General features: G+C 48.8%; 10 protein-coding genes across 10 annotated transcripts; 5 read left to right on the forward strand and 5 right to left on the reverse strand.

The window, feature by feature from the left end:
- Nucleotides 1–470: 470 nt before the first annotated feature.
- Nucleotides 471–1,612, forward strand: TrAtP1_006292 (uncharacterized protein; the record flags this gene model as incomplete). Its single annotated transcript, XM_014082917.2, has 7 exons — nt 471–481; nt 540–574; nt 629–676; nt 733–1,014; nt 1,081–1,101; nt 1,149–1,225; nt 1,277–1,612. 7 exons carry the CDS (start codon nt 471–473, stop codon nt 1,610–1,612), a joined length of 810 nt encoding a protein of 269 aa, XP_013938392.2.
- Nucleotides 1,613–1,844: 232 nt separating this feature from the next.
- Nucleotides 1,845–2,147, forward strand: TrAtP1_006293 (uncharacterized protein; the record flags this gene model as incomplete). Its single annotated transcript, XM_066113057.1, has 1 exon — nt 1,845–2,147. One exon carries the CDS (start codon nt 1,845–1,847, stop codon nt 2,145–2,147), a length of 303 nt encoding a protein of 100 aa, XP_065969143.1.
- A 203-nt stretch (nt 2,148–2,350) lies between these two features.
- TrAtP1_006294 (uncharacterized protein) lies at nt 2,351–4,381 on the reverse strand. Its single transcript, XM_066113058.1, has 3 exons — nt 3,125–4,381; nt 2,789–3,066; nt 2,351–2,721 (listed from the first exon to the last, which is right to left on the reverse strand). The coding sequence occupies exons 1-2, from the start codon at nt 4,269–4,271 to the stop codon at nt 3,002–3,004; spliced, it is 1,212 nt and encodes a 403-aa protein (XP_065969144.1). The 5' UTR covers nt 4,272–4,381; the 3' UTR covers nt 2,351–2,721; nt 2,789–3,001.
- Nucleotides 4,382–7,115: 2,734 nt separating this feature from the next.
- Nucleotides 7,116–8,132, reverse strand: TrAtP1_006295 (uncharacterized protein; the record flags this gene model as incomplete). The annotated part of the gene is made up of 1 exon (XM_014082919.2): nt 7,116–8,132. One exon carries the CDS (start codon nt 8,130–8,132, stop codon nt 7,116–7,118), a length of 1,017 nt encoding a protein of 338 aa, XP_013938394.2.
- A 313-nt stretch (nt 8,133–8,445) lies between these two features.
- Nucleotides 8,446–11,228, reverse strand: TrAtP1_006296 (uncharacterized protein). Its single transcript, XM_014082920.2, has 2 exons — nt 10,812–11,228; nt 8,446–10,749 (listed from the first exon to the last, which is right to left on the reverse strand). The coding sequence occupies exons 1-2, from the start codon at nt 11,013–11,015 to the stop codon at nt 9,163–9,165; spliced, it is 1,791 nt and encodes a 596-aa protein (XP_013938395.1). The 5' UTR covers nt 11,016–11,228; the 3' UTR covers nt 8,446–9,162.
- Nucleotides 11,229–12,676: 1,448 nt separating this feature from the next.
- TrAtP1_006297 (uncharacterized protein) lies at nt 12,677–14,864 on the forward strand. Its single transcript, XM_014082921.2, has 5 exons — nt 12,677–13,220; nt 13,282–13,464; nt 13,524–14,007; nt 14,067–14,350; nt 14,456–14,864. Exons 1-5 carry the CDS (start codon nt 12,794–12,796, stop codon nt 14,752–14,754), a joined length of 1,677 nt encoding a protein of 558 aa, XP_013938396.1. The 5' UTR covers nt 12,677–12,793; the 3' UTR covers nt 14,755–14,864.
- On the reverse strand, nt 14,865–16,355 carry TrAtP1_006298 (uncharacterized protein). Its single transcript, XM_014082922.2, has 4 exons — nt 16,110–16,355; nt 15,579–15,863; nt 15,215–15,500; nt 14,865–15,110 (listed from the first exon to the last, which is right to left on the reverse strand). Exons 1-4 carry the CDS (start codon nt 16,224–16,226, stop codon nt 14,938–14,940), a joined length of 861 nt encoding a protein of 286 aa, XP_013938397.1. The 5' UTR covers nt 16,227–16,355; the 3' UTR covers nt 14,865–14,937.
- On the forward strand, nt 16,356–18,554 carry TrAtP1_006299 (uncharacterized protein). Its single transcript, XM_014082923.2, has 5 exons — nt 16,356–16,805; nt 16,910–17,284; nt 17,398–17,502; nt 17,565–17,938; nt 18,048–18,554. Exons 2-5 carry the CDS (start codon nt 17,018–17,020, stop codon nt 18,481–18,483), a joined length of 1,182 nt encoding a protein of 393 aa, XP_013938398.2. The 5' UTR covers nt 16,356–16,805; nt 16,910–17,017; the 3' UTR covers nt 18,484–18,554.
- Nucleotides 18,555–21,393: 2,839 nt separating this feature from the next.
- TrAtP1_006300 (uncharacterized protein) lies at nt 21,394–24,117 on the forward strand (the record flags this gene model as incomplete). The annotated part of the gene is made up of 2 exons (XM_066113059.1): nt 21,394–22,230; nt 22,283–24,117. The coding sequence occupies exons 1-2, from the start codon at nt 21,942–21,944 to the stop codon at nt 24,115–24,117; spliced, it is 2,124 nt and encodes a 707-aa protein (XP_065969145.1). The 5' UTR covers nt 21,394–21,941.
- On the reverse strand, nt 22,391–26,908 carry TrAtP1_006301 (uncharacterized protein). Its single transcript, XM_014082925.2, has 3 exons — nt 25,258–26,908; nt 24,511–25,188; nt 22,391–24,444 (listed from the first exon to the last, which is right to left on the reverse strand). Exons 1-3 carry the CDS (start codon nt 26,151–26,153, stop codon nt 24,204–24,206), a joined length of 1,815 nt encoding a protein of 604 aa, XP_013938400.2. The 5' UTR covers nt 26,154–26,908; the 3' UTR covers nt 22,391–24,203.
- Nucleotides 26,909–26,983: the final 75 nt, after the last annotated feature.

Genomic DNA, 26,983 nt, shown 5'->3' on the forward strand with positions numbered 1-26,983 from the left:
TACTATCAACCAATAATAGTATGAGACACTGCCTGTAAATTCTCACAAGCATCTTGATAACCGCCATCACCCCGCAGCTCTACCCCGCCATGAGCAAGAAAGTTAATGATGCAATGCGCCCTACAAGCTACAAATACTGTATGTGAAAATCGACTTGCAATCGCATCGAACATGGTCCCAGCGCAGCAGCTTTATCGTGATATTCCACATAATTCTCGAGGATCGATTCGCTACCAGGATTAGTCAGAAAGTACACAAAATCTGCGCTGGTGCGAAGAGTTGAGGGACTGCACTGTATGCTGTCATTGGCTTTGGCCCATCGGCGTGACTCTGCCCCGCGCTCCGACATCGCTATAGCGCAAAATTTAGCACTCGAGCTCTGCTTGATATAAACTCCATCTCAGCTATCACCTCTATAGCAGTCAATTGGGCGCGCAACAAGCTTCTACAACTGACAATCGCATTTCAAAATGGTGCAACAGTGCGTATTATCTCGGGAACAATTTTGATTCGCTGCTGACCTAGATTGCGGCGGCTAGATCTGTGTTGATGCTCGGCGCGGGCTTCGTCACTCGTACGCAGCTCTTTATCCTCTATGGAGCGCAACAAAGCTAATAGCATCAATCAGGGCCTACACTTGACGTGTTGACTGACTCTGGCATCCCCGTCACTGTTGGTAAGCTTGTGTCTTTCTTCCTACTCCGCTACGAGACGCTGACTGATTGTAAACAGCATGCCGAACCCTCCAGACTGCCCAGGGCCTTTCCGCTGGCGTGAAGCTCGCGACACCTATTTCGCTCGATGTTACCGATGCCAAGGCCCTGGACGCCGAGGTCGCCAAGCATGACTTGGTCATCAGCTTGATTCCATACACCTTCCATGCCACCGTCATCGAGTCTGCGATTCGACAGAAGAAGAATGTCGTGACCACGAGCTACGTTTCCCCTGCCATGATGGAGCTGGACCAGAAGGCCAAGGATGCCGGAATCACTGTCATGAACGAGATTGGTCTTGGTATTTACTCTTCCTCTTCTCTATTCCCTTGTGATTCTGAACTGACCATGATGCTTTCCTATTTAGATCCCGGTATTGATCACTTGTGTAAGTCGTTCGGTCCAGTAATCATCACTTTGTGCTGACCATTTCAGATGCCGTCAAGACTATCGATGAAGTCCACCAAGCCGGCGGCAAGATCCTCTCCTTCCTCTCATATTGCGGCGGATTGGTAAGTAAGCTGCTCAGCTGTCAAATGACGTATATACTAACAATTTGGCAGCCTGCTCCTGAAGCCTCGGACAACCCCTTGGGCTATAAATTCTCTTGGTCCTCTCGCGGTGTGCTGCTCGCCTTGAGAAACGCTGCCAAGGTCTACCAGAATGGCAAGATTGTCGACATTGCGTCCAAGGACCTCATGGCTACTGCCAAGCCTTACTTCATCATGCCAGGATATGCTTTCGTCGCTTACCCTAACCGTGATTCTACTCCCTACAAGGAACGATACAACATTCCCGAGGCTGAGACTATCGTCCGCGGTACTCTGAGATACCAGGGCTTCCCCCCAGTTCATCAAAGTTCTTGTGCAGACCGGCTTCTTGGAAGAGACTCCCATTGAAGCCCTCAAGACTCCTATCGCCTGGAAGGAGGCTACCAAAGCCGTTCTCGGCATCTCTTCTTCCGAGCCCAAAGACCTGGAAGCTGCCATTGTTTCAAGAGCCGATTTCGACTCTGATGAGGACCGTGAGCGAATTCTCTCTGGTCTCCGATGGATTGGTATCTTCTCTGATGAGAAGATTACTCCTCGTGGCAACTCTCTCGATACCCTCTGCGCCACTCTTGAGCAGAAGATGCAATATGAGGAGAATGAGCGCGACATGGTCATGCTCCAGCACAAGTTTGAGATCGAGCACAAAGATGGCTCTCGCGAGACTCGTACTTCCACCCTAGTTGATTACGGTAACCCCGAGGGGTATTCAAGCATGGCGCGCTTGGTAGGTGTGCCTTGTGCCGTCGCTACTAAGCAGGTCTTGGACGGAACGCTGTCGGAGAAGGGTGTTCTGGCTCCTATGTCTGCCAAGATCAACAATCCTATCATGAAGGAGCTCAAGGAGAAGTATGGTATCACAATGATCGAAAAGACTGTTCTGTAAATAGAATACTTCAAAAAGGAATAAAAAAGGAAAAAGGAGGGAAGAGAGAACAGGACTTCTTTCTTGGATCAATAAAAGTACCTCTTCTGCTGAAATTTATTGTAGCCTCACCATTCGCGTAACTCATCAGTGATCCAGTGAAGAAAGTATTTACTCTGCTATCCCTGTTGAGCACTGGCAATGGGATTCCAAGGATAATCATTAGGACTTTAATTTTGTGTTGAACATGTGTAAATAAATAATCTTAGCTATGTACGTGAGGCAATATACCCCAGAAATATATACTTACGAGACAGGACACAGGCGCCCAGTAACGCTGTCCACCGTCCAATCGTCGCTCCCAACTGCAGTAAGACCATAAAATGTGCTTGTAGGATCGTATTTGTTCTTGATCGACTTGAGAGTCTGGTAATTATTACCATAGAAGACGCTTTGGAAATTAGGCTGATGCATGTTGGCCTCGTTCAGGTAGGCACCCTGCACAGGAGACAGAGCTTCCAACTTGGGAATCAGAACATTTGTGACATTGTTTTGGGCGTAAATGTTATTCTGAAAGTTGAGCGGATCGTATGGACTGTGAGTGAAACGTAAGCAAGTGCAAATCAAGCAATATATGTAAAGTCGACTCTTAGACAACTTACACTCCGATGACATTGCTTGTAATGGATGTCCGCCAGACGGGGTTGACAGCGTTTGGAACCTTGGTGCCGTTACTGACGTTGACATTCACACCGGAGATGACAGCGCCGGCCTCGTTAATGAATCTATAAGCGTTTACAAGCGAAGTGGCGCTTGATTGGCTTTCGAGCAACGTTCGTGGGATGAGACGCCCACCAATGTTATACTCAGTAACGTTAGGGGGGAGGGTTGTAGGCGTTGAAGCTATCCAGAAATGTAGAGAACTGGTCAATGTGGAAGTCTGTCATCCAATACATTAGATTCACATACAGACACGAGGGCCAATGCAGAAGACTTGCCGTAAGGGATGTTTTGCTTCTGTAGATAGCTCAGCGTAGGGTTGAGAAGCGTCTGTAGCTGTGCTTTGCTTACACCGGGAGCATTTATAGGCTGTACAAGGAACAGTCCATAGGCAAGCAGGTAGACAACAGTTGCACCAGTGTCAACAATGCTGGGTAGCGTCGTGAGGAATGTTTGGACGGCTGCGTAGAAAGCATCGTCAGATATTCCCTGGTTGGTAATTGTAAGATTAGCGGCAGAGCTTGGCATATCAGCGAAAGCTCGAACGGTCATGGACAGAACAGCAGCATAAGTTCCACCACCACCGCCGGAGAGAGCCCAGTAAAGGTCAGTGTTCTGAGAAGGAGTAGCGACAAGATGCTGGCCGGTGCTAGTAATGACCTCCCACTCGAGGACCTGATCGGCGGCCATGCCAAACTTGCTGGCCACTGGTCCATGTCCACCACCCTGACTGTAACCACCTGCATAGCCAACCGATCCGCCATCTCCAGTAACAACTATTAGGCCATTCTTGTGGGCAAAAGCTAGTGCTTCAGAGTTTTGGACGCCAGCCCCAACCTTGAGCGCCTTGCCGGTGTAGTAGCTTTGCTTGTAGTTGACGAGCGAGATGTCCTTGAGAAAATGGGTCCAGAGAGCCAGGCCTCCGGTTCCCGAGGACTTGCCGTAGTAGTCATGGCCTGTGTTTCGAATCACTAAGCGGATGTTGTTCTGCTGTGCAAATTTAATGGTGGCCAGATAGTCGGAGCTGGAGCTGGCATTGACGCTGTACTGGACAAGGGTGCCGACGATGCATCTCGCACTAGGCGCCGTGAAAGGATCACAGCTGACGTTGGCGAAGAACGGCGCCATGGGATCGGAGGAGGACGCGATGTGCGTGGCGGGATAGTCCCACACGGACTTCAAGGCGTCGCACTTTTGAGCGTTGTAGGAGCCAAAAGCAGAGTCATGGCAGACGCTACCGATGGGGACTGTGGCTATAAGTCGGCCTCCTACCGTTTTATTGAAGGCAGTCCATTCTGATTTGGATGGCCAGCACGGATCTGACGGTAAGCAGCGGCAACTCGACTCAGTGACACAAGTCGTGTTGATGGCAGCTGCAGATACCAAAGCCGGCAGGATGGCCAAGAAAGAGATGAGCCGAGCCATGCTGAGGAATGTGTAAGAGTTCAATGTGGTGATTTGGACAGGAACAGCTACCGGCTGGACCTGGACTATATAATGAAAACCACAAGATGGCTAGAGTAGAAGATCTCGAGAAGAAAGTTGTTATAAGCAAAGAACATTCCAAGCCATGAAAAAGGGAGAGTGGTTGCGGGTCATGGGGAGGGATCTTTAGCCCGGCAGCCAGGGTCATGGCTGCATCTTCTCGACGGGGGCCATGTGGAAACCACGTTTTTGATTGTCCACTAACGCCATGCAGCAACTAAGTCGAGCCACACCGTTCAGGTTGGTCGGGTCGGCCATTCAGGTCGGGCCAATGTCAAGGCGTGGATGGTGGATGGTGGATGCAGAAGGCGCATGGCCTGCTCCAGTCTGGATTCTGGGACGGAAGACGGCATGCCACGCGCATGGGCGTTTTGTCGTGGCCAGATGCCACGTGAAGATGGAGAGACGGAGCGAACCAGAAGGCGAGTTGGCGACGATTCAGGTGATTCAGGGAGATTTGCATCAGCCGCGGCTGAAGGATGGGTTACAGCAAGGTCCACAAGAGCAAGGAATCGGGTCAGGTTGATTGGTGAGGAGAGCAGGCTCGATAAGGGAATGATACAGAAGACTTTAAAGAATTGAGTGGAAGGTTTACATAAACCCAAGAAACATATGCTATTTCGTGGAACTGTATATACGTATTAATCTTGGCTATCTGGATGTTATCCAAACATTGAGCAGACTAGACAGCAGCGAATGAGCGATCCTTCTAGAAAAGCCGTCAAATGGATCATTACGCTGGCAAAGAGAGTAAACGAGGACCATCGTACATACAAGCCATAACTTGAGCGAGATAGCGGAACGAATAGGCATTATACTGAAAGTGGGATTCTTACATTACTACATATCCATCCATCGCCAAGCGTTGTTACTGCTCTGGTCGTGGATGAAATAGTCTGCGGGGTGAAATGCAGGCCCACGCCTCATGTGGTGGCGGTAGGATTCCCAAGTGGGATTTTGAGTTGTTGCCTTCTAGAAGCTATCATCACCAGTTTATCAATTATCATTTAATTAAACTTATTGACGTTTCATACTTCATATCATAGCGAGATACCCTCACTACGGCCGGAGTGTAAATACGGGTAGTACTGTATTGTTATCTCAGTGGCACTGCATATAGATGCTCCTACTTTAGATGCCTATCAGCGTACATCTGTACATATTGTCTTGATACCCTATTGCCCTTTGGTATTGCTTAGATAACTTCATTGACGGCTTCTTTGCAAGAAGCACTGCGTCTGTTCTCAATGAAACTTGCTCGTGCAAAGGCATTCAGGAAGCGGAGGGCCAAGGCACAGCATATAACCGCTTTTCCATTTGGGCTTACAAGCATTGAATAGTGCATGCACAGTAGTGAGCGTCCGGCTGGATGAGAGTGAAACCCCCCGCAATTTGACAACATATACATGTACGCAAAGGCAGCAGGTCCCCCATGCTGGGAACTTTGTAATACCTACTGCTTCATCCGTTTCGATAACACGGATGCCTGCTGCGAACGCATTGACAATTCTGCGCCGTGCAATGTCAGCCATCCGGCCAGCGGCATATACAAGTAATACTTGCTAGCGTCTATGCTCGGTGGCTTTTCAGGCAAATTAGTTGCGCCTTATTAGCACCATCTGCAAGCAACGATGACGCCCCGCCGCTACAACGGTGAGATATCAGCCCTTGCTTTGCAGGACGACAGGGTGGTAAGACTGCCTGTAGGCATCCCCGTTACCCGCGGGGGGCTGCCCGAAGCGGAAGGTAGCCGGTCGGATTCGAAAGTCGCTTACGCAAAGCCCATGCAGCCACTTCTGCGTGTATTGGCGACGGGCTTCTATTGGATGTTTTATTGGAACTCAATCCGCTTCCTATTAGCCATACCGCTTAGATGGCGATTGACGACTGGTCTAGCTTCTCTAGGCTCACATCTTGTGTTTGTATGTTGTGTACTGTGACTTTTAGTTGACTTACGAACAACTTACGAAGCCGAGTCGGTGTTGCATTGCATAGTTACGTGTATATCAAGCCACCTTGGTGCGACTTGCTTCTTGATGCAACGAAAATACGGCCCGGAGACGCGCAGCCCCCATGTTTGACGTTGAAAGCACTTCCGTTCCTTGTCGTATTGGCCGCGGACTTGGACTAATGCTGCACTCTATCTATATCCTGGCCTATATTACATTCCATGCCGCGGTCTCGAACCAAGTCTCATGAGCGATTTTAACACAAGCAGAATGAAGGACCTGCAGTATGCAGGAGTAACAGTTTACGAATAGGTCTTTGCCTAATACGTCCCGGGCCGTTGTACGGTACGAGAATACCTACATACACGTGCCTGCCTGCCGTTTGTACTCTTATTGCACCTGTAGATACGAGCGTTGACTCGGAGTACCCGATCTTCTATGCCGATTCGAGTTATTCAGGTGAAAAGGATAGTCACATCAGATTTCTTAGTAGTTCAAGTAGCAAACCCAACGTTGGGATCTCATAATTTTATTCTCACAGCTATTTGTACAATTTAACAAGGTGATATGTAAAAGGCCTCTATCGAAGCCAGTGAAAGTCATGGTAACAAAAGAAAAGAAAAAAGAAAAAAATAACAAATATAACAAAAAAAAACTAAAACTCCTCTTGCTAACAAATACACTTTTTGACCTGAAACAAGTTGCTGAATGATGAGAAAGTCATAATGTGGGCTCCATAGTTGTAAATGGAAGGTATTCCACAAGTAGTTGTAAGAGAGCCTGGACAACTGAATAGTCGACAGCGGTTCCTGTTCTGAAATTGCCACCGGGAGAGTTACAATGCAGCAAACAGCGGCATTGAATAGAGACACATGGACCAAAAGCACCACATCTTCCAAGACTGGTCATCCGCTTTGACTGTCTGTCGCAGCAACACGTTTGCAGCAACGGCGCCTCCAACTGCCAACGGCAAAGTATATGCCCAAATCTCGAGCTTCCAGAACAAAGGGCAGACGCAAGACCACAGAGCAACAAAAACAGCAATAGAAACGCGCGAGAACCTCTCGCCCAGCAGCAACGGTATGGATAAGCGTCCCCGTGTTCGATCGCCGTCCTGGTCCTTGAGGTCTTGCACCTGCATGGTGGTAAGGATCATTCCGCTGATGATGGCTATCCATGTCAATCCGCCCTGGTTGACAGTCGTATGTGCCCCGAGCGCAATCTGCAGTGAGCCGTGGTTGAAGAAGCCATAAGCAATGGAGATGATCAGGTCTCTGACGACCTCGTCTCCACCTTTCAGGTCGTTGTAGAGCCACGTAAGGATCTGTATAAAGACTCCCTCTCTCCAAACGCCAAGATAGTAGTTGAGCGCGAGAGCAATCGGAACCGCGATGAGCATTGACCGTCTGGTCTGCTCTCCGGTGATTTTGCCGGATGGTATCGGCCGCCACGGCTTGTTGATCAAGTCTTCCTTGACAGATTCTTCCGATCGTTGGTTCGCAAGGTCGAAGATGAGAACATTGTACCAGTTGAATGCAATGACCATGGGGAAAGCTTGGACTAGTTGCCAGAGGGAAGGGGCTTGTCCATCAGCAAGGTGAGAGGCCGCCAAAGCGCCCAACATGCCAAACGTCGTGTTTGGGATGACGAATGTTGGAAAGTTACTTTCTGTAAACTCCCAGATGAGGTACGGGATGTAAAAGATTGCAGAAAAAGCGGTAAGCTGGCGTCTCCCATTGGGATACACGATATCCTGAACTTTTTCCATTGTGAAGGAGCTGATGATGAAGAGCAGTGTTTTTGATGACTTGGTCAAACTGGACAAATCTTGAAAGGCCTTTGACAACCTCATCTGCTAATTCTTGGGGCACTAGGAGAGTAAAGGAATATTAATGGCATACCGGGAGAGATAGATCTCCGAGTATATACTCGTACCATGGAGCAAGGCATATTTTGAATATGCCACAGGACGGCCTCGCCCCCTTCCTCGGCTATGTCACTCAAAATGCTTACACCACAGACTTCTATTCTCGGTAGCATTTTACACCACATCTAATCATATTCTCGTCCAATTTTCGTCTGTTCTTTTTGCGGCGAGGGAACACGTTGTGGAGTGGTTTGGCTCTCGTCCACTACCTTCACACCCTCTCGTCAACTTCACAATGTTACAAAAGACAAAGCGCATAGGTATAACCGCTACCCACGCCTCTGGAGCTTATTCCTTTCTATACTGAATTAGGCAAAAGTGACAGCATTGTGCAAATCTCGCCAGGCACTTTGTCAATTTTGATATAGTTTGCGTTGCGAACTATCTACCAAACAGGTCAACGGTACTGTTCCATGTACCGCTCTATTTTGGCAAGATACACTATACGACCCACGATACCGGCACTAGGTGCTCATCCAGCATCATGACAGATGATCCTCCGTCCGAAGTAAGCTGCCACTAGCACACACACACTTGTGCTTGGGCTAACACCACTAGCAATTGTCGGGAGAGTACCGTGCCGTCCCTTGCCCAGGCTGGTGTGACTGGCGGCGTTTAGAGCGGAGCCCTGTGCAAAGGCATTCTTATCTGGTACCATATCCTGGTGCTCGGTACTACTGTTTACTATTGACAAGGGTGCTCCGGGGGTGTTTCATGGATTACTCCAGGGAAGCTTCTCTATGCGGCTCGCGCGCCTGTAGCAGTGGGTTACGAATGATGCACTCTCTGATCAAAACGGCAAGCAGAACTCAAACTAATATGTGACATGTGAAGCAGTAGTAGGTACGACCTATCATACGGAATTTGTGTTTTATTCAGATCATCTGTTATTTGCCGGATCTACCGGCTCTTCTTGTTTAGCCCAAGGCACACACTCATTGCTAGCACCAGCGCTCTAGACCTCGCCCTTGATGATGCTTGCCGCATGCTCGGCCACACCATACACAGTCGCTTGAGGATTCGCCTTTGGCGTCAGCGGGATGATGCTGGCGTCGGCAATGCGCAGGTTGGGACATCCATAGAGTCGGAGCTTGGAATCCACCACGCCCCCAAGCTCTTTAGCCATCATGGAGCAGGTTCCAGTAAAGTGGTGCGCGCCCACTGCCGTTTGACGCAGGTAATCCTTCGCTTGTTCGAGGCCGGTCTCCGCGGCCAGAAAGTTTCCGGCGGATTCAGCAGCCGTATTTCGCTTCCCACCAACTTGGAGGTGGCTGACCAACGGCTCGGCTTTGGCGATGGACTCAATGAAACGGAGATGCCGTGCAAGAACCTCGATGTCCAACGGATGAGAAAAGTACCGAGGATCAATGTCTAGCTCAGTCGATGTCGGCGAAGCAGACTTGATATGGACGGATCCGCGTGAAAGTGGGTGCGTCAGCATTAAGGCAATGGAGAAATACTTCTCGGTGCCCGGTGGAGGAGGTGCCATTGTCCCATCGTGGTTGAACGACGCATAGCCAGGGAACGACATGAAGTAGCCAGAAGGCTCCTCGGTGGAAGTGAGAACCGAGCGCACAAAGTCGGCTTGGGCTTCCGCGAAGGGAGTGTCTCCGCGGCTGCCAGGGGCAATGTACTCTGCAATGAGCTTCTCAACTTCAGCCTTGCCTTTGGCGGACTGAATACCCGGGAACGGGAGTTGAGCTGCGGCGTTGGTGCCGCTTCTTGCAAACGGTCCGAGTTGCTGCCCATAAGCGGCCATGGCAGCTTGAAGAGCCGTCGGATCTTGGCGTGCAAGGCCGTCCATTGTCTCCTCACTATCGAGGGCCTGGAAACTAAGACCGCATAACGGGTGGTTCTGCAAGTTCTCTCCAACGTTGGGATTGTCAATGACAACGTCAATGCCCAGTTTCGTCAAGAGGCGTGCATCCCCAACCCCTGACAGTTCAAGAATCTTGGGAGTGTTGATTGTTCCCGCTGTAAGGATAATCTCCGTGCCGGTAGCAGTAAGATCTGCACCATCCTTGGTATACTTGACGCCCTCGGCTGTGACAGCATCGCCGTTTTTGGTGAATATAATCTTGTCAACGGCCGCTTTTGTCACAATGGTAAGGTTCTTTCGGTCACGAGCAGGCTCAAGATACGCATTTCCAGCGTAGCTCCTTGTCTTTGTGGCCGGGTGAATGGCGTCGGCCACAAATATTGGCCCACAGACCTGATCGGTGTAGGGGTTGCCGTCCTTGCTGAATCCCAGGGCGGCTATGGTCTGCTGCCAGATCTTGGGCCACTGATTGTCGGTATCCTTTGGGAAGCTCAGCTGGAGTGGTCCAGAGCCACTTGTACCTGCAGCCGGCCCGGAGGTCAAGGTGTATGATTTAGCCTGTGACTTGGAAAAGCTGGCCCAGTCCCAGCCGGGGTTCCCAAGCTTGGCCCAGGCGTCCACATTGGCCTTGGTGGAGAGTGTAAACGAAAGGCCGTTGAGAGCGCTTGAACCACCAAGGAGCCGGCCCTGAGGGAAGGCAATCTCACGGTTGTTGAAGCCAGCCTGATGTGGTCTCGGTCAGCAGCAAATCCCTAGTTGCCGGTGGCTGCTCATCCATCTCTTACCTGAGGGACAGTCTTGAACTTCCAGTCTGCGTCGGTATTCAGCAGCGTCGGCCACATGGCGGGAACCGACAGACGTGCATCCGCGGTAAGATCCTCGCCTGCCTCAAGGACAAGGACCCGCTTTGAAGAGTCTTCAGTGAGACGTGCTGCGAGCACTAGGCCTGCAGTTCCGCCACCAACGATGATGTAGTCGTAGCTGGACATTTTGATTGGGATGGGTGAGTAGGTGTTTGTCTAGAATGATTCAGAAAGTGCCTCGTTTCGGTCGGCCAGAGAGTTTGCAGAGATAGCAACAGCTTCTACAGATATCTATTTCGAGCTGCGGCCTTCATGGAGCTAACGGGTTGCTCTTTACCTCCAACACGAGCGGATGTTGGTGGAGTAACTGCGGTGATGTCTCTGCGAGGAGAAAAAGCTCGGCCTTGCTCCGTCGTCTGATCTATTCGCAGCTCGCATCGCAGATAGCTTACCTCCGCCACCGGAGAAGGGGTTGCATGATCCTGCAGGCTGTATGATCCTGGTAGTGGCTGCACCAACACAGCCCTCGCTCTCACCTTTAAGTGTGACCAACGCTTATAAACTATCAACGCATTTGTAAAGTGAAATGATATAGCTGCATGCAACTTGGTCTGATCGACAAAGGTGTACGGTTACATGCTGGCGAGTATGTACGACCGACAGGGGAGACGCATCTCGCAAGGCCAGCGGCATGTTCCCAGTTCCAAATTGCGTCAACGAGGCGTGGGTTGCGTCTATGATTGGCCGTGCGTCTGGTGTACCGATATTCTGTCATGTTGCGTGGGATTTGGCCATAGCGTCTGCATGGATCCATCCATGTACAACTATCTGCGGAGTCTGGATGAACCTTGCAAGGCTTCAGATACTAGCCACATCGAGAGACGCTCTGACCGTGCCCCGTAGATCATTCACAAAGCGTGGCTCAACTTGGCAGTTCTCAAGATGCTGGACTCCGCAGCATTCTACTTTTAGTATTTGGTGTTTATGAGACGGGCCAATATCACAAAGATCTACAAGTCGGATTCCTAAACTTCCGCCGGCACTTTTTAGCACCATCTTCATGCTGTCAGCCTACCATATGCCGTGTCATTTCCTGTCACACCACAAGGACAAGCGCTGCGACTCTGTGGCTACGCGCATTACCAACACGCAGCTGTCTAGCGACTCCTCATATCGGCAGGATCCACCAGTTGGACCGACAGAAGGGCCAACAAGCTCACTAAGTTATGAGTAAACAAAAAACTAAAAGTGTCAGAGCGGCGTCGGCAGATTTGTGGGTTGGCGAAGCAAGGCTGTGAAGTTGGCTAATACTGGCCGAGTTTTCTAAAGTATGTACCTAAGCAGGCTAATACAACTCAAGATCGCGTTGGTTGTCAATTGCCAAACTGCTTATCTCACCTGTAGTTTATCCGTCATGGCTTTCTCTACTGAAAGCAACTGAGCTTGAAGAGGCCTAGAATTAGCAACAACGTACACTCACTGCAGTAGCTTCTCGCTTAGCTTTAGTCAGCTGATCACAGAAAGAAAGACAATTAGCCGCTTTGTGCTAATTCTTGGCCGTGTGGAGAACACAGAGCGCCGCGGCTACGGGCCGTGTATAGTATCAGGCACGCTGTCAAAGTCATTTAGTACTTTACTGACTTGACTTTTGGTACAGACCTTATTCCAGTCTAAAGGGTAAATCCAAGCTAAAGTATTAGCCTACCGGATTGCCGTAGATAGAAGGTCGGTTAGTCTGTAGGGTGAATATTCTCCGTACAGATAAAGAAAGGCAGTAGTACTAGGTACCTGGTAATACATGCACTACTTACACACACCTCCTTTGAGGATTCGGGCTATGCCGACACCCAGTACCTAGGTATCGAGCAAATCTTGGGTCATAAAATACACCTACCTTTTCGTACCCTTTGCATTTGTCCATAGACCTTCGATAATCATGATAATTGAGTGACTGTCAATCCACAATGGAAGCACTTGAACTTTGTCGCGCCCACAGAGAAGCTCTTCTCGTTGCCGTGGGCGTTTTATCGGGCATCATTATTCACGTCACCATCTTCATCAAGAGTGAATGGCACCTCCAAGCCCCTCACATATTCCTTCAATTCTGTGCTCTATATATCGCATTCCCTATATTAGCAAACAATTTGCAAGACTCCCTGGCAGGAGAGATTTTTCACGGACTCGCAACCTGGGCCTATGGGTACTTGGCTGGCCTTGTGGCCAGCATTCTAGTGTATCGAACGATTCTACATCCATTGACCAGAGCTGGTTATCCGGGGCCTTGGTATGCAAAAGTTACTAAAATATGGCATGTTTGGGCAGCCAGAAACTCGAAAAATCATCTTGTGCTGGACGAGCTGCACAAAAAGTATGGAGCATTTGTGAGGACAGGTATGAATGGCCGAACAAGATGAAGCGTATAGAGTGAGTTGCTGAACTGCCCGCTATCTAGGTCCAGCCGAGATCACGGTTTTCCATCCAGAGGTCTTCATGGCAGTTGATGGGCCACGCTCTGAGTGTGCCAAGGCGGAATGGTATGACATTATACACCCGAGCATGTCACTTGTCACAACGCGGTATAAACCACTCCATGCAGCACGTCGCCGCGAATGGAACAGCGGCTTTACAACAAAGGGTTGGTGTCCTCAGCGCCTTGCTTCTATTCCGTTATTTATACTAAAAAAAAATTTGTAGCACTTTTGGAGCATGAAGCCAAAATCCTCAAGTATGTCGATAAACTTGACCAGTGCATCGAGGCAGATGCCAAGTCGGGGAAAATCACAGACATGCGAAACCTACTTCTCTGGTTTGGCTTTGACATCATGGGCGAGTTTGTTTTCAGCAAATCCTTTGGCATGCTGGAGACCCAGAAATGGCACCACATCATTGTCCGTTTACAGCGCGCTCTGTCTCTGCTGGGCCCAATGACTCCATTGCCATGGCTCGTACATATCGCTTTCGATCTTGCCCCGCGGGTCAGTGTCCTGAAAGACTGGTTTGATATCATTGCATGGTGCCAGTCGCAAATGAGGGACAGACTCACAAATGGTAGTTCTAACCAGTCGCAAGATCTGGCGTACTACCTGATGGAGAAAGACGCCGAAGACCGAGATGCTTTTGAAAGCGACAAGTTTCTTTGGGCAGCAGGAGATAGCTTACTAGCTATTGTGGCTGGAAGGTGAGATACCCAAGGTGCATAAGTCTAATAAGAAGCCTTAATAACATGAAATGATCTAGCGAACCAACGGCAGTTGCTCTAATTGCTGTACTCTGTGAGCTCGGCAAGCACCCAGAGCACACAGATCAGATCTACGAAGAACTCAAGGATGTAGATGCTTTGGATCTCAAGACTCTCGTCAATCTTCCGCATCTCAACGCCGTTATAAAGGAGTCACTTCGTTTGCACCCCGCACTTCTAACAGGCGGCAATCGAAAGACGTCTGACACTGGCCTTACCATCGGTGGAAGGTTTATCCCCCCTCACACTACCATTGTTGCTCCCCGATACACAATTGGAAGACGTAAGTCCTATTCATTCTCTTAATTTTCTTTCCTGCTCTTTTTTTATTTTAAATTGCTCAACAGAGCAAATCTGGAAGAACCTGCACTAACAGACGAGTTACCAGTTGAGGACTGTTTTGAGCAGGCCTCGGAGTTTATCCCTGAGCGTTGGACCACTCGTCCCGAAATGGTTCTTAACCCGGCGGCCTATGCACCGTTTGGCACCGGCCACCACAGTTGCCTTGGGAAAACCCTGGCTTTGGATACCATGAAGTTCGTGTTGGCAAGGATCTTGAAGAACTATCGATTCCGACCTGCACCAGGGGATGATAGCCTGAGCGCCCTGGAAACGGTGAGAGATCAATTTACATCAAATCCAGGCATCTTGAAATTACAATTTGAGATAAGAACTGGTACTACATAGTAGCAAGGGGCTTTACCCAATTTCACTAGTATACAGTTTAGTTATGAGAAGATACCACTGAGCCTTGCAGTCAATTCAACTATTCCCATACTAGCTTGTGCAGTAAATCACGACTGTGTGGGCTACAGTTAAAGTTTGAGCTTCAATTTAAACTATTGCTATTGCATGCCTATATAAAACCCTTTATGGAGCGAATGGCCAGCCGTTGATGCCAGCAGTAAAGAGCTGGCTCTGTTGGATAGCGTCTTTCTTTGCCTTGAGCTCATCTACATCCCAGTTCGCCCAGACCGAACGACCATTTAGGAAGGATGCTTCAGGGCTTGTCAACCAGACAGTAAAATGGGCCGGAAGTTGGACTGCCAGCATCATTGCGTTAGATCCGTGTTCTAGATTCTATGTCTCGAAACTCCCGTGAAACGAAAAAAAAGAAAAAAAAAAGCACGGGAAATTTGTCACGCACCTTTGTCCATCGGCAGGCTGTCTGCCGAGGCACCGCTCTTGGTAAAGATTCCAGTCTCGACCATTCCCGGATGCAGGGTCGCGGCAAATAGATTAGGGTGTTCGAGAGCCAAGAACTCGATAAGCTTCGTCTGTGCGAGTTTCGAAGACATGTAAGCGGATAGGCCCGGCACCATGGAAGCTGGGAGGGCGGTGGTGCCCGTGGTCAGCGCCACAACCGACGCATGGGCAGCGTTGGCCGTGGGCAAGAAGGCATGAAGCGATGCATACGTTCCCTTTGTGTTAGTCTAATTAAGAGGGAAGAAGAAAAAGGAAGCAGTTAGTATACCATCGTCCTGTTGCTAAAACGAGAATAGCAGTATTACCTCAAAACTCTGCCAAAACTCTTTAAAGTCGGAGGCAGCGATAGTAGACGGCGAAGATACGTAGCCGGCGCCTAGGACAAGCACGTCCCATTTGCCAATTGCCTTGGCCACCTGAGCCAAAGCATCCTCCTGTGTGACATCGACCACATGGGACGAAGTCGTAACGGAAGAGGGCAGCGCAGAGGCTGTCTGCTTCAGCGAGTCGCTGTTTCGTCCGAGCAGAGCAACGTGCGCAGCTCCGGCAGCTGCAAATGCCACGGCGGTTTCTCGTCCAATACCGGTTCCCTTTCAGACGCAAAAGCTTAGCATACACAGAGCTAGTTGCAAGGGTGGAAGGATTTCGCCCCCAGCAATTGCACCATTCTAGCACCAAATACGGGGCCGTGGCTGACATGCGTGTAGCGAAGTGGGGGAGGATCGTCATATGGCCGCTGAATGCCTGGCAAAAGGTGCTGGAGGGAGGGAAGTGGTGGCTGGGGTTTGGCCACGGAACACAACGCAAGTGAAACAGAGAGCTCAGACTTGACTTACTGCGCCGGTGATGACAACGGTCTTGCCGGAAGCGCTGAGCTCAGGCTTCGAGGGCGAAATAGCGGCATACGTATCGTTGCGCCAAGTCGGCGTCGCAGAGGGCAATGGGGGCTGCATGGTGAACGAAGTGATGTCGATTATACCCTGTGGGCCTCGTGGCAAGTTCGGATCAATGCTTGCAAAGGGCTGATATGATGTCCGGCTTACGAGCTGCTAGCAAGAGCTCGTGGCTTTTTCCTTTTCCCAGTCTACCAGAAACCAGGGGAGAGTCGGTCCCGTCCAGGATGGGCTCTTAAGTATTTGCGTCGTCTACACGCCAGGTGGAGATGGCTCTCTGCCGTGTAAGCTGCCACTAGCAGGACAAAGTGTTCCTACTGCTACTTGCAGGAAGGATCAGTGCGTGAAGAGACGGCATTTTGCGTCTACGCCAATCACCCAGAGCTGATAGCACACGGACTTTCCGTTCTAGGATGCCTGCTCTTGTCTTGCGTGGAGAATCAGACGGCGACAGGGTATCTGTCCATCACCCGTCTGACTAGGGATACTTGCCGCATACCGTTGCAAAGTAGGCGCGCTACGAGTACTGCGAGGTGGTACACGGATAAAGAGTACAGCACTGGAGCGTGTTGGTTCTATAACGGGCAGCTTTCAAGAGACAACCTCATGCCCGTGCCACACCACCACGGAGTCTGAGAGGTATGTGCATACAGTAGCTGCATAGCCATGGCGCAACGGGACTGCCACCCCTCCCTCTCCACACCATCCATGACCCTTGAGACCTATACTGACCTGAATGCCAGCACTGATAGGCATCTGTGGTAGCATCGCCCCAGGCGCTCGTGCGCCGTTTGCAGATATGCGGAGCATGGTTCTTTGTCCTGCAGTCCTGCAGTCAGGATACTACATATATGCGATGGTGTTGGGCCACGAGGAATGAACCCGGCCAACGCTTCTTTGACCCCTCAAAACCAACCAACAAGTCCACCTCATCGCATCCACCGCGCCACGCGAAGCCAGCTGCGAAAATGTCTGCTGGCAAGAGAGGGATTGACCTCTTGATATGGCTGTGCGTGTTCACGGTGGTGTGCATAATCATCATATCGCTGCGCTTCTGGGCGGCGACGATTTCTAGGCGCAGAATATTTCCTGACGATGCCATGATTGTGTTTGCTCTTGTAAGTAACATCTTTTTCGGGACATCTCTACGCTCGATTGAAAGTCTACGGGTGTGAATATATCAGCAATCGTTCTGCAATGCTAATGTCAATCTTTTGTGTCCAACCATCAGGCCAACACCATTGCATTGGAAGGAGTAGTCATTTGGGCCATCTTCAATGGGCTAGGCAAGCACACGGGCGAACTTAATCCATACGAGTTCGGAGTTCAGTTCAAGGTACGCTTCTACGAACACTTTATCGCCGCGCTTTGTATCACAAACTAAAGGGCGCCGACCAGCTTATCCTCGCGAGTGGAGTAACATGGCTTCTCGGAACGGTCTTCATCAAATTCTCGGTTCTCTGGTTGTATACGAGAGTCTTTAGCACAAAAGAGTTCAAGCGGCAGGCGCATATCATGATGGGGGTTGTTGGCTGCTACGGCATCGCCTTTTTCGTCCTCTTCATGACTCAGTGTAAACCGATCGATCAGCAATGGAACCCGCATCCGGGAGGATCATGCCGAGATCTCGTTATCCAAGAGCTGACCTCGGTGTCGCTAAATATGGTTATCGACATTATAATCGTATTTCTACCTCTACCGGTCCTATGGAAACTTCAGCTGGCGACGCGATCGAAATTGGTGGTCTCTGTCATGTTTAGCATCGGTCTCATGTGAGCATTTCCCCTGGTTTACTCTTCATTTCTCTCAAATTCTTTTGAAAAAGGATCATTGAGAAAATGTTGGCATTTGAGTACAAGTGTCAGTGGCTAACTTTACTAGCACGATTGGTGTTATGGCGTGGCGACTACAATTCACCATTGCAACTCTCCACGACACCGACTTTGTCTTCAATCTCTACGACATTGGACTGATCAGTCTTCTCGAACTATGGCTCGGAGTAATTGCTGCTTGTATTCCTACCCTTGGACCGCTTCTCAAAAGCTACGTCAAGCCGGTTCTCACCAAATTAACGAGCCCATCCGATCGAGCTACGCGCAGCCAGAGTGGAAACGCATCCAAAGTTGATAGTAAGACTGGCCTTCACAGCAAAAAGCATTACAGCCAGATTGAAGATGGTTTCGATAACGGGTTTAACCAGATGAACGGAATGGAGCTCGCATCCGTAACTACGAAGATCGAATCTGGGACGGCAGTCAAAGCTATGACAGACACGCGGGGCGTGATTTATGTCCAACATGAAATCGAAGCAAAATAATGGCACACAAATGATGCCAATGTATATATCTTCAATTATTATTTAATACGTACATACCGATACCCAAGCAGGTCTGTTGACCACATCTGCTAAATACCTACGTACAATCAAGTTCGAATCACTCCAATGCGCTCATATGAGAAGTCAATACATGTACATAAGATGGCGGTCAAGCTATAGCCTCAAACTAAGGGCGCTGGCTAGGAGAACTTCTATGATGCATTATATTACACGCTCATTAATTATAGAATCTTATAACCATCGTTCGAGATCATAAACCTTTATACAGATACAGATATTTAAGAGTAGAAGTACACGTATAATTGCGTTAAGCGCCGCTTTAGAAATGAGGCTCCAAGTGAAGGTGTCGAGAGGTCTTAACCATCTCTATTCCTTTCAATTCCTTGCCCATTGCAAGAAGATCTTTAAAGCTCCCCACGCACGTGGCGCTGGAATATTGGATGCATGAATTTGCGAATGATGTCACAATATTTCCTAGGTTGTGCCTGATCATCAGTGTAACCCGGATGTTGACCGAAAGAGGATGGTGATCAATCCCTGAGCCACATGTGCCAGGATATCAGCTACCTTTTGCGCCGATATTTTGAGCCCGCTCATTATATACATAGATTCGTCTAGTTTGCAAATTTGTAAAATATAGCACTTAAAGACAATCCCCAATAGGTCTGAGTATGAGGCAGACTACGAAATTTACACGATTAGACCAGCATTCGAAACAAGCCAAAGAGACCTTTTTAATTGAGCAAAAAACTAAAAGAAAGTGGAAAGAAGAGTCAGAGAGACGTTTATTAGGAATCCGATATGTAAAATCATCAGTCTAAGTGTGTCAACCCATGGGCCTTGTCCAAAGATCTATCCATCCGCCTACCTCGCTAAATTAACCAGCCAGGATCAGCTTGTGGATCAGCACGGAAGTTTTGCTTTCAGTCTGTATAGTCCACCATGGTGGCATTGACTTCTATACATGGAGCATATAATGTTGCATCTTTGCGTCGTAATCAACATGAAAAATACAAGGCTCCTGGCCCTTGTACAGCACCTTTGGGATCAGCTAATGTTACATTCCCGTATTGAACTGAACATCACATGATAGAGAGCACCTTGATAGTTATTTAGTGCTGAGATACGGACTCAGCGCTTTTTAAGCTGCTTCGCTTAAACTGAAAATGTACACCCAGACGGGCGTCTTGCACTTTGTACCTGGCTACAACTACCTAGTGCCAGTGGCAATACCGACCATTACTGACATACCGTGAGTTAGGTGTATGTTTAGAGTCTGACATGTACTCAGCACGAAGAGCTCGCGACTAAGTGCTGGGGTTTATCCCTGCAAGGCGTGGGATAGAAAAACGGGGAATGCGAGAAATATGGGCACAGGCGTCAGGATTATGTGCGTATAATACTCGAGACCAGTCGGTGCAATAGGTGCTCATGCTGCAACTTGGTACGCGCATTGGCTTTGCGATCCCTGGGTTTTGATCCTCCGCTTCCCTGCATACCAACCCTTGTGGCCTTTAACGGCCCGTTGGCTTCCACGCTTGATAACGCCAAGCCTTGAATAGCAGCTCCCATGCAGACATGGCCCATTTTGAGAAGAAGCAGTCATCTTGGGCAGTTCAACCTAGCTTTGCTAATGATTTACGATGATAATCCAAATGATCCCGGCATTCGAGTCGGGAGATTCGGCTTGTTATACTGGGTACTATCTCATGCCCTCTCTTACAATTGGCAAATAATATACTCTTTGCAGCCCGTAACTCCGAGCGCAATAGTCCCTAAAGCGCAACCCGACGGAAATTTAGGTACCTCAACGCCTAGATGAAACAACCCTTTAGATGGGGCTGGACCAGAACCTAGAGACAGCTGATGGATAGTCATATTATTATTTGGAACCATGAAGTATTTGGTTGACAACGTTATTGATTAATCTAGACTTCAAAGTGCAGAACAGTTTAGAAACTAAGTATTCATAGGCGAAAACCTAATACATAGATTGTTAATGGGTGACTCTGCCCGACCTTCTGGCCGTAAAGATATTGAAACTAGAGCTTCGTGGTTATTTATTAGGTAATTGAATAAACTGAGGTGAATGCTATTTGAGTAGAAGTTATTCCTAGCTCAATCCCATCTACTCGAATAGCTCGGCCGTGCCACTTCGCTTCTCCAAGAACCGCGAGTTCGTTTAGGGTAGCAACATGGCAGTACGCCTTGTTGACGGCGATATATCTCATGGATCCAGACCAATTCAGCGGCCTATCAAGAATATTGTCGGGAGGGAGTTGCCAGCGGTTAGACGGTTTGCGAAAGAAGAATGTAGGAACAAAATTTAATTCACTTCAAGATTGACATTACGCATACTACACTGATATTGCCCAATAAGCAATCGTGTAATCCTCTGCGAAGCTGTCGTGGCGCGCATTCCCGCCGGCTCTGCCGCTGGACAGGCTGCGGTCGTGTCCGCTACTCGTTTTAAGCAACATCCAATACCATCTCACGACTGGGTTCTCCGCACTCTGTTGTGAGCAATCCAGATGCCTTCACTGATCTGACATGGTAAATTAGCAAGGGCCTGGCGGTAACAACGATTACCTCGCATCCAGGCATCCGGTCTGAGGTCTGTGTCAGCTCCTTCACAGGTAAACTGTCGTCATCTCACACTGACAGCGTGTAGTACGTCGTAGAAGGATTGCGGCCCGTGCTCTGAGGCAAAGCACTTGAGATCTCAACCCTTGTGAGTTTGACACAGACCTCTTGCGATGCACTGACACAGGGTTCCCGCCAAGCCACAAGGCAGCAATTCCTGTTCGGCAGAAGGGTTAATCTGGTTGTCATGACTCTGCTGACTTGGTTATAGCGTTGAAGTGCCTTGCAATTTGCCTCTTCTAAAGCTATAAATACAATAAATCTGCCTTTTTTCTCTTCCCACTCTCTTGTAAGCTTTTGCTACTGGTGTCATATCCCTGCGCAAAGCATTTAAAGATGACCGTATCCAACCCTCAAAAATCATTTTGCCGATGAAAACACCTTTAGTCATTGACGGAATCCCCCGAGCGTTGTTGAGATTCCTCCGATTCATTATTCTCTTTATAGTCTTTTTTATGGCGTTCAGACTTATCACTTCTCAAGCTTCCCCCAAGCCTCGTGTGTTTTGTAAAGTTAGGTGGCTCGACTCCTAAAAGAACATGTACTCTGTACGGTTCCCGCCCAGTAGGAATGAGCCCATCCGAATCTATCAGGCAAGATCAAACCACACAAAGGTGCTCACGTGATTACAGGCAAGGCATACAATCCAGGCAGAAGCCTGATCAGAGGACTGAAAAATATGGCTCAAGCCAAGCTCAACGAAATAGACATTCGAGCGCAGCGTTTAATCATAGCAACTCTCGCTGTTTATTGTAATTGCTGTTCTTTTCCTCTTTTAGGGCCCTGATTGTGAAATGTCGAACTGTGAAGTTTGCAATGATCTCAAACAGAAGAGATCGGGGATGAGGCTTGCCATCGAATTCACTTCAAACGAGTTAGAGCATGCAGCGCTTGTCAAAAAATGCCGGTTCTGTTCCATTATATTACAGGGAGTCGTTCTAATGCAAGATGAGACTTGGTCGGTGATGACAGATACCTCTACCATCAATGCTTATGCCTTCTCCGGAGATACACTCTTCCTAGAGATCTCATTCCTCAAGGAAAAGCCGAGGCTCGTGTTGGAGTTTTTCAGCGATGTAGCTTGTAAGAACAACTTCAAGTATGTAATGACGCCTTATGCTCATCAACAACACAGGCCCAGATCCGATGATGAGGAAAGCAATTTGGCCAAGACCGACCCCCAGTGGCCACCCCCTATCCAAACGAGCAATAGAATGGGTGAAAACAAAAATGGACCAGTGTAGCAATGATCACATCTGTCATTCTTTGGAGCCTACTCCATTACCAGACAGGGTTCTCTCATTCAAAGCTTCTCTTGACGGCAAGATCACGATCTGCGTCAGCGAACAAAAGAGAAAACTGGGCAAATACGCTACTCTCAGTCACCGTTGGGGCTTGAATCACAACTTTATCACCACGATCGCGAACTTAAGCGATAGAAAAAAGGGAATATCGTGGAACGAGCTTCCTAAGATGTTCCAGGATGCTGTTCGATTCTGTTTGGAGCTCGATATATCCTACCTCTGGATTGACGCGCTTTGCATCGTTCAAGACGATCCGAGAGATTGGGAGATACAATCCGCAAAAATGGCTGACATTTACCATCTTTCGTGGCTCACACTGGCTGCAACTTGGTCCGATTGCAACTCAACTGGGTGTTTCTCAAATCAGCCAGCTGAATATGTCGAGCACTCATTGGACTTTACAAACTTGACTCAAGACACCTGCAGGCTAAAAGTTCGCCGTAAGCTTTCGCATTGGGCCACCAATCCAACAGCGATACCAACGCAGGATAACCCGCTGCTCTCCAGAGCCTGGGTATTTCAGGAACGAGTGCTGTCGCCAAGAGTCCTTCACTTTTGCCTACAAGAGATGATTTGGGAATGTTGTGAACATACAATTTGCGAATGCGGCGGGTTATCGAACAATCTGACTTTGAAGTCATTATTCGCGCTTGCAACAGAACTGAAAGTTAGCAATTTACAAGCCGGAAATGAAAGTGGAAGATCAAGCAGAGAGGAGGCTGTACAGTCGGTGATAGCACGTGTGAATGAGCAACAATCGGCTGGAAGACTCGATGCTGATTTTGACGAGATCGATGATCAATTTAAGGCTCGAGAACGGAGACTCGAAACATCAAGGGAGATTGCCTTACAGACTCACAATTCAAAAGTGAAAGAAGCATTTGTGCCCGTCAAACAGTGGCATGACATTGTTGAGCACTACTCTAAGCTGAATTTGACGAAACGGACTGATCGCCTCCCAGCGCTATCAGGCCTTGCACATCGCATGGCTCCTTTCCTCGGCGCTTATTATGCAGGGCTATGGAGGTCATCCCTATTTCTTGATCTGGCCTGGAGAGCTGACAGAACCTCAGATTATCGCTCTCAGGAATATATAGGCCCTTCCTGGTCCTGGGTATCTGTGAATATAGGGGTTCGATATTCCAACATGGAGGACATTTGGCTTTTATCTAGACAGAGTTTCGTCCGTAATACCGACCGTCACCGGCGCGAGTCATCGTACAGACGGCCAATTATTCGATCTGTTCAGGCTACGGCTAAGGGGAAGAACTACTATGGCGAGATTTCCTCTGCCGTTTTGGTCGTTTTGGGTCTTCTGCGCCCGGCTCACCTGGTCGAACAATACTTCCTGCCACCTACGGACATGGCCACATTTGAACTTGAGATAGAGCTTTCCCCAGCTTCTTCATGCAAAGTACCGTCCGTAAGGTTACCGTTTTCAGCAGATTACATTCTCAAAGGTCGAATTGGTGGCAAGCCAAGAAAACTCTATCTCTTTGCACTCTTCCCAAGGGTATGTCTTGTCTTGTCGAAGACGCGTCAGCGGAGAGGAGAGTTGAATGTTTATAAGCGCGTCGGTATTGTTCAGTTAACTGAGCAGCTTGAATCAAGGTATGGGATTGACTGGTTAGAAGGAGCGCAGTACCGTGAGATCATGATAATTTAGCTCAAATCAAATAAAAAGCGGCTGATCCGAATCACTAACTAGTGATACAAGAATCGCCAAGTACATTATGCTTTCCATGCGTGCTATCAGCGAGCCCAAAACGCAACAATCTCGTCAAAATCCTTCATTGTCAAGCTCTTCGAATCTTGGTCTTCCTTGGTAATCTCTTTCCTCAAGCGACATGCAACCCGAAGAGCGATGGAAGCCTTTTGCGCCTTGCTTGTTGCTTCAAACAATTTGCCCTTGAGAAAGGTCGTGCGCGCAATTTCGTTCTTATGAGCAGCAGGATCAACTGACCAAATATCCAGCGCTCCGTTGATCATTGCTCTAGTAGGCGTTAGAAAACAAAAGCCTTGGTACTCTGTTTTGAGGGCGCAAGGGGAATATACTTACATGGCTTCTTCGTTTCGATGCAAGCGAATGAAGTGCTCGGCGACCTTGTGGGAGATATTTGCTGTGTAAAAGTCTTTTTCTCCTACTGTAGCAAGCATGTGGCACATTGCTCTCTGGTGGTATTGGAAGCTCTCGTCCCATTCATATTGCGCAGCACGGAGGTTACCAAGTGCGTAAAGAATCAGCCCAGTTCGCACAGATTCCCTGTCATCTTTGCCCAAGGCCTTTTCTCTACCCGCCAGGCTATCTAGAAGAAGGGTGTTACACTCTTCAAGCTTGCCTTGCGCGAGGAGGGACCAGCCGAGATTAGCATCGCCTGATCGAGGAATGTAGTTGCCGAGCGCTTTGCGTATGCGTAGCGCCTCCTTGAGATGAGCTTCGCCTTCTTCATACCGTTTATCCTGGATACGTGAAATGCCTAGCTCTGCATAGGCGAGGTAGAGTCGCTCATCTTCAGTTCCTAGCTCTTTGCAAATCTTGGACACTAGATCAAGGGAATGCTCCTTATGATCGCGACTTGCGTCGAAGTCGCTCGCATCCATGGCAATGGCCCCCAAGCAAAAATGGATATCCGCAAGTAGGGCTTGCTGATCTGCGTGTGCTGATGACTCGCAGATACTGAGCGCTGTGTCGAAGAAGCCGTCGAAATGTTTCGTCCGTCCACGCTCTTTTTGATACCTGGTGATGTTATTGTTAGACTGCGGAGTAAGAGAAAGAGGGAAGTCAACATAAGAGAATTTTACGAACCATGCAGCTTCACTTAGTAGTTTCGCAAAAAGTAGATTGGTGGCCTCAGCAAGATCTGGAATACTTGACCAAAGTTGATGCATCCTTAGAACGTGAGGGTAAATCGATGCACACACAGGCCATCTCGCAACATGCAATCTACCACCAGTTGATTTGGGCTTGGGCAGCTCAGGGTCCTTTGATGGCTTGGGCATGGCTGATGGCCAATCGCCCCAAAGAATTTGTGCGACTTGTCCGAACATTAATTCTTTCTTTTCATTGTCCATTGTTGTTAAAATTGCATCTTGGACAAGGCGATGGACCGATATCTGCTGCATCTGCTCATCTCGGTAGAGTAGAGATGAATGTAAGAGTTCTGATCGAGCCTCTATGTAATTGCTCTTCTTGAACTGCATGCCATCTGAAAACAGCTCAATGGATGCCGCCATCAATAGGTCTTCTCCAATGAGGTCTGGATCGAGAAATGAAACCAACTCCAACAATTGTCTAGCTGGAGGTTTCAGTTTCTCAAATGCCCAAACAGTGGAGAGAGAGTGGCGATATGTGATCAAATTGGTATCGAATTTTGTCTCATAAAGGCTGGTATGTTCTTCATGGTTTGCATACAGCTCTAAGAATTCGGATAGGGTAAGTTCCTGCCGACGAATGATGCCGGCCATCTGAGAGATGGCCAAAGAAACTCCACCAAGTACATCGGTAATTTTTCGTGCGGCGTCGCCTTCTGGCTCATTGGAAACGCTGGTCAGGTGGTTGAAGAGGGTTATGCTGTCTTGTTTTGACAGAGGAGCGAGATTCAGACCCAGAGGTCTTCTCGTAAACATGCTCTTCGCCATTGGGTCACGGCTGGTGATCAGGATGGATCCGCTACCTTGAGGCCAGTAGTCGGCCAGAATCATTGGATCATCTGCGTTGTCGAATATGAGTAGCCATGTCGCCTCTGGTCCAGTTTGACCAGGCTGCACAAACTCGTCTGGTGCTGAGATATCCTCTCGAGGATTAGAGAGCCATTCTTTCACAACTTCTCTGCTTACCACCTGGCTCTTGCACTCAGACGAGTTTTCAAGCCCCAAAGCCAGCGAGATTTGCTGGAAATGATTGTCAAGCTTTGCAATCTCATCTGCAACGACCCAGAATACGGCATCGAAAGACTCCCTGTAACGCCAGGCGAACTCGCGAGCTAGTTCCGTCTTCCCAATCCCCCCCAAATCCGCAAAGCGCAAATTGTCGCAGAGAGGTCTCCGAATCCGTCACGATGTGATTGGAAGGCAACAGCTCGGTCGCAAGACGTTCCAAAATATCTTCCCGGCCACAGAAATCTGCATTCGAAGAATGTCTGTCGAGAAGCAAACACGGTAAATGAAGCGTTTTCCGCATCTCGGGGTTTGGTCTTGTGGTATGTACTAGCTCGAAGTCTGATAAAGACGTTCCTTCAGCTGCACTATTGGACGATCACTAAGTGAGTTTCATTTGCTCAACTACCTGGTATCAGGGGAATGGATTCACAAATCATGGGGTCCCATTTCACGTTTAACTGTTAATGCACCCAAGCGGTTTCATTTAGCAGCCGCCCCGATGTACGACGCTTTAATGAGGCTGGGAATAACAATTCGCATTCCTAAGGTAGCCACGGTACACGGAGTGATCATAGCCCTTGTAAGTGTGCTTAAGAGAGCTTTGCCAACTAAGGAAAAAGACGCTGCATAAGCTGGAGCTGGTAGCGGGGTAG

The sequence above is a fragment of the Trichoderma atroviride genome, chromosome 3 (assembly GCF_020647795.1).
Source record: "Trichoderma atroviride chromosome 3, complete sequence".
In the NCBI taxonomy this organism is placed as follows: Eukaryota; Fungi; Ascomycota; class Sordariomycetes; order Hypocreales; family Hypocreaceae; genus Trichoderma; species Trichoderma atroviride.